The 5976-nt window shown below is 37.4% G+C and overlaps 1 protein-coding gene across 1 annotated transcript; it reads left to right on the top strand.

Moving 5' to 3' along the window:
• Window positions 1–1327: 1327 nt before the first annotated feature.
• Window positions 1328–4610, top strand: LOC311090438 (uncharacterized protein; the record flags this gene model as incomplete). The annotated part of the gene is made up of 3 exons (XM_084125695.1): window positions 1328–1460; window positions 3564–3720; window positions 3908–4610. The coding sequence occupies 3 exons, from the start codon at window positions 1328–1330 to the stop codon at window positions 4608–4610; spliced, it is 993 nt and encodes a 330-aa protein (XP_083981821.1).
• Window positions 4611–5976: the final 1366 nt, after the last annotated feature.

The raw sequence follows: 5976 nt of genomic DNA, 5'->3' as shown, positions 1-5976 counted from the left end.
GCACACTAAAGGAGTCTCGAACTAGACTGCACACTAAAGGAGTCTCGAACTAGACTGCACACTAAAGGAGTCTCGAACTAGACTGCACACTAAAGGAGTCTCGAACTAGACTGCACACTAAAGGAGTCTCGAACTAGACTGCACACTAAAGGAGTCTCGAACTAGACTGCACACTAAAGGAGTCTCGAACTAGACTGCACACTAAAGGAGTCTCGAACTAGACTGTTCACTAAAGGAGTCTTGAACTAGACTGCACACTAAAGGAGACTTGAACTAGACTGCACACTAAAGGAGTCTTGAACTAGACTGCACACTAAAGGAGACTCGAACTAGACTGCACACTAAAGGAGTCTCGAACTAGACTGCACACTAAAGGAGTCTCGAACTAGACTGCACACTAAAGGAGTCTCGAACTAGACTGCACACTAAAGGAGTCTCGAACTAGACTGCACACTAAAGGAGTCTCGAACTAGACTGTTCACTAAAGGAGTCTTGAACTAGACTGCACACTAAAGGAGACTCGAACTAGACTGCACACTAAAGGAGACTCGAACTAGACTGTTCACTAAAGGAGTCTTGAACTAGACTGCACACTAAAGGAGACTTGAACTAGACTGCACACTAAAGGAGACTCGAACTAGACTGCACACTAAAGGAGTCTTGAACTAGACTGCACACTAAAGGAGTCTTGAACTAGACTGCACACTAAAGGAGTCTTGAACTAGACTGCACACTAAAGGAGTCTTGAACTAGACTGCACACTAAAGGAGTCTTGAACTAGACTGCACACTAAAGGAGTCTTGAACTAGACTGCACACTAACGCCCGTTTCACACATACTCCGTGTGCAGTGCGTGTGCAGTGCGTTTTTTTTTCCGTACCCATGTTAACAGGTTAGAGCTTTCACACTGCACGCGGTTGCAGTCCGTCGATCCGTTCCAGTTGCGGTGCGTATACAGCAGTGCAGCGATCGTTTCCGCACCGAGTCTATTTTTGCTGTGCTGCACCGCAGTGAATTAAAGTGGCAGCGCATTGTTCACATTAAAATAAACATAGATTGACAAGAAACTGAATAATTTCATAATATACACATTTATAATTGCAGTTACTGTGTTATACAGGTAATAAATTACAGGGTCAAGAAGTAAAAAAAAAAAAGTAAAATCAGTATAGTCCCAATTGCAAAATGCGATCAGATAATACTATTTTTTCCCCTCAAGAAATACATAATAAATATTTTGGGGAGGGGTTTGGGGGGAACACCCGCATCACAGCAGGCAATCACATGACAGGCTGGTGGACAGAAAAGTACTCAAAAAGAAGGTGACATGGATGACACTCGTCTAATCGTGGAGGTGGAAAAACACAAAATTCTTTATGACCCGCAGAATATGTTGTACAAAGATTTGAATGCCAAGGAAAAGGCATGGGAAGCAATTTCCTCGGCTATTGGTGTTGATGGTAAGTTTTAAAATGTTTGTTTCAAGTGCCATTTTCTGTTTACATAGGCCTATATTTTTCCATTGCTTGACTATCAATCGATATAATCTTAATGAATATAAGAAAGTTATTTATTGTTTTTAAACTAGAATACAAAGATATTATTGCTGTATGTTATTCTATTTAAACTTGAATACTTTACTGTTTTTCCCCTTTTTTATCTATTTTGTTAGTCGTCACCTTCCATGTCATGCGAATTTATTAAATTATTACATTTAATGTATGAAGGGCTGAACAGGAAATATTGATAGAAAGTTTGAATATATAAATTAACATCTGAATATTTGTAGCCTACGTCTGAATTCATAAGTAAATCTAAATTAGTTTTGAATATACAGATGTTGAACAGTGTAATTAAAAGTTTGTTTTAATTATATAGTTATAATTTTTACTATTTTATTCACTTGTAATTTTTTTCTATAACTGGGACAGTGCATATTAATAATAAACATTTCTGTCAATATGCCAGAAGTAGCCAAAAGGCTATTTTTCATCTGCAGTCCCTAGACAGATGGTAAAAAGTCATCCTAAAAGGGAGTAAAATTACATAATTACATAACAATATAAAAATTACAATACATTTAGTAATAAATACTAATATGTTACAATTTGTATTTTACAAATAGTAAAAACTATCTAATTGTAAATCAAAATGTCTAACCTTATATGTACAGCCAGCCTTGTCAGTAGAGGAAAAATAATCATTTTGGTGTAGATAAGTGACATGTACTAACAATAATTAATATATTACAATATCTGCATTGTTACATACATAATGTGTTAGATTAATGTTTTAATTACAAAGACAAACTGCAAGAACAGATTTTTATTGACATGCCGAAGATTATAAATATATTTTCAAATTTGAAATTATATAATACAAATGTGAACTTTATTAAAAAAATATATTTTATATATATTACACATGGGTGTCCTTACATTACAAAAGAACTGAGACAAGAAGTGGTTAAATCTATTTATTTATTTTTCTTTTTTCTTTTCTTTCTAAAATATATCACAGGTTGTTTTTCACTCACAAAGTAAAACTATTTACAATTCAAAATGTTTTCTATACTCAACACAGTTGTATTTGGAGATGGTTAATACACATCTTAGATCATCTGTTCTTGCCAGGACACTCTGCCTTCTGTGGTGTTGAAAAAAGTGCAAAGCCTCTCGCGTACGTCATAGGCTTCCCTGCATCCCCTGTTGCCACCTACATTTCTCACACGTGATAGCACTTCACCTCTTTCTTCTGACTCCTCCAGCCACCTTTGGTTCTCTGAAGGATTCAGGAGGTAGTTGTGTAGGATGCAGGCTGCAGTGACCACAGAATCAGCATTTGACGGATTCACGTTCATCTTTGTGTGGAGCACTCTCCATCTAGATGAAAGAATGCCAAAGGCACACTCAATAACCATCCGTGCCCGAGACAATCTGTAATTGAACACTCTGCGCCATTGTGGAATTTGTTTCCCAGGAAATGGCCTCATCAGATATGTCTTCAGGGGAAATGCAGCATCTCCCACCATGGTGAATGGCATCGGACCTTGTGCCCCAGACCCTGGCAAAGGGCAGTCTTCTGGCACAGCCAACTTGTTGGCCTCCATTGCTCTTCCAAGTGCTGAACCACTATATACTCCTCCATCACTTGTTCTACCAAAGTCACCCACTTGTAGAAAAGTGAATCGGTATTCAGCATCTGCCAGCGCTAAGAGAACAATAGAGAATGTCCCCTTGTAATTAAAATACAAGCTCCCAGAATGTGCTGGTGACACTAAGGTGACATGTTTTCCATCAATTGCACCTATGCAATTTGGAAAATTCCATTTATCCCAAAATTGGGTGGCAATATTTCTCCACATTTCCTCAGTTGGTTTTGGGAACTGGGACGCCATCCAAATGCCTCTCAATAACTCTGCATGTCATGTGGACAGATTCAGCCACGGTACTTATCCCAAGCCTATATTGGAATGCTAGGCTGCTGAAACTCTCCCCTGTGCCAAGGTATCTGAGAACAAAAGAAACAACAATGTATTAAAATATAAATGGAATTTTTTTTAGTGAATGAATGCAAGCGTAGATGGAGACTACTGAGAGATGCCTTTGTAAGGAATAAAAAGCAAAAGAAAATGCCTAGTGGTTCTGCTGGTGGCACTGTGAAGGAGTGGAAATATGAACGGGTGATGTCTTTCCTGTTGCCACATATGCAGGCCAGAAGGTTAGTATGTTTGTAATGTCTACAAAATAACTCAACAATTAATTAGGGAAAACAAGAGTTGTTTAAATAATTTTGTATTACTATTTTTGGAATATTGTTATACAGTATGTTTTCAAAATGCATAACTGATTTGTTGTTATTATATTACATTGTAAATGTAAATTAATAATGCCTGTTATTATTTCAGTTCAAAAACCACTTTGCAGCTAGAGGATGAACCAGTGGATATGAGTTTGGCTGAGGAGGATGTGGATCCAGAGATATGCCAGCTAAGCAGACCATACAGTCCCCTTAACGTTGTACAAAGGTCTGCAACACCTGCGCTGGAAAGTCAAATATCTTTAACACCCACTCCACCCCCAACCACCTCTACTCCTCCATTATCATCACAAATAGTTGACACCCCTGCCCATCCCAGAGTGCAGGCAATAATGAATGAAGGTCGACAGAGACAAAAAAGGAGAAGAGTTGCATCACCAAGTCCAACAGAACAACAGCTTCTGGATATTATAACTCAGCCAACAACTACAGCTCCACCTCATGTACCAAGACAGGAGGATGAGATGTACTATTTTGCCCTCAGTTTAGTGCCTAAACTAAACAGGCTTCATCCACGGAACCAAAATAGGGCACAAATCCATATCCTCAACTACCTAGCAACTATGGAGTTAGAGGACGAAAATCAACGCCATCAAAACACACGAGCCGGCCCTGTGTTCTCACGTACCCAGCCCGCACAGACAACAGGATTTCAGCCAATCCACCCCACCACCTCCTGCCATGAAGTCCAGACCCATCACCTCCACCGTATAACACCTTCCCGAACTACATCCTACCATCAGCACGGATCAGAACAGGACTCCTCTCCTGTTTATCATCAGTTCCCTTAGCTCTATAAAGTATTTAGTTGTACACTACACTTAATTGTTTTATTTTATTGTTTTATTGTTTTGTAATATTTTTTTTCATTTAAATTATGCCAATAAGTTATTACTTTAATGTTCTTTTTTAGGTCTAAAGTGTTTTATTACTCTTAATAATATGTATATAGTTTTACCATGCATGCATGACTGAGTTGTAATGTTTGGATATTGTACTTAATAAAGATATTTAAATATATATTGCGTTTCATGTACTATATATGAAGAGTTTGGTTCCAAAACGCGATAAATCCATTTTGATTAATTTGAGTAAAAATGTGTTTTCTTTACCAAGAATTTGGCAAGATGAAAAACGCTATTTTCTGTTTCAAACTTTCACATAGCATATTTAGGTTATAATAACAAAACAAATTTAAATCCAGATTTTGATTTTCAAAGATTTATTATAAAAACTGATCATTTTTTCCCCAAAATGCAATAAATTCATAACACTTTTTTCCCCCAAATGCAATTAATCCATTGAATCAATATAAAAGTTATTTTTCATATTGAAACTGTTGAAAATACACAACAAAATAAGTTGATCCATCCACATATGACAGCCTGAACTCGATCAATATCTTATTAATGTTACAGGCACTGGACTAAAAATACATTCAATCAGCTATCGCTAGGAAATACCTCCTGAACTTTTTTGACGGCGATCATCTGTAAAACGGCTTAGTCCTGCTCGGTTTTCGTTGACTTTGAGTAAAACAACTGAAAGTTTTTCAAAAGATCCCCTGGGTTCAACGTGTCAGCGTGATAGAAGTTTGATGCTGTCGTGTGAGAACAAGCAACAGCCGGCATTTTTCCTCCTCCCGCGCCTCGTCTTCTTAATCTCCTCACGTAAATGATTAGATTTCGATGGCTTACGTTTCTTCCCTACCGCAGAAACCACCACAGGTTCATCAATGCCGTCAAAATTATAAAAGATTTTGTTTGATTGTTGATCAAAAAGTACAAAGTAGATAGGAAAAACTAGGATGCCGGGTGTATTCAAAGCGCTGCAGTTACTGTTTACAGTGCGTGGTATAGTGCGCTGTGATTGGTTGAGAGCGGATTTATCTCATTCTGCAGAGAAAGGAGACTGGCGTTTGTCGCGGTTTGGAAAGAAAGGGAGAAAACATGACAGAATAACACGGCGGATATCGCATTTTACATAAAATTTAAAATTGACTTTTCAATACTGACCCTATACAATACTGATTTTTGCAGGAACTCAATTTTTTTTAAAATGGCGTTTATCGCGTTTTGGAACCAAACTCTTCATATATATATATATATATATACACACACACACACATATATATATATTTACTTTTTTTAAGTACAC

This window comes from Abramis brama, assembly GCF_963993115.1.
Source record: "Abramis brama genome assembly, chromosome: 10".
Taxonomy (NCBI): Eukaryota; Metazoa; Chordata; class Actinopteri; order Cypriniformes; family Leuciscidae; genus Abramis; species Abramis brama.
This window is presented reverse-complemented; position numbering and strand designations above follow the sequence as displayed.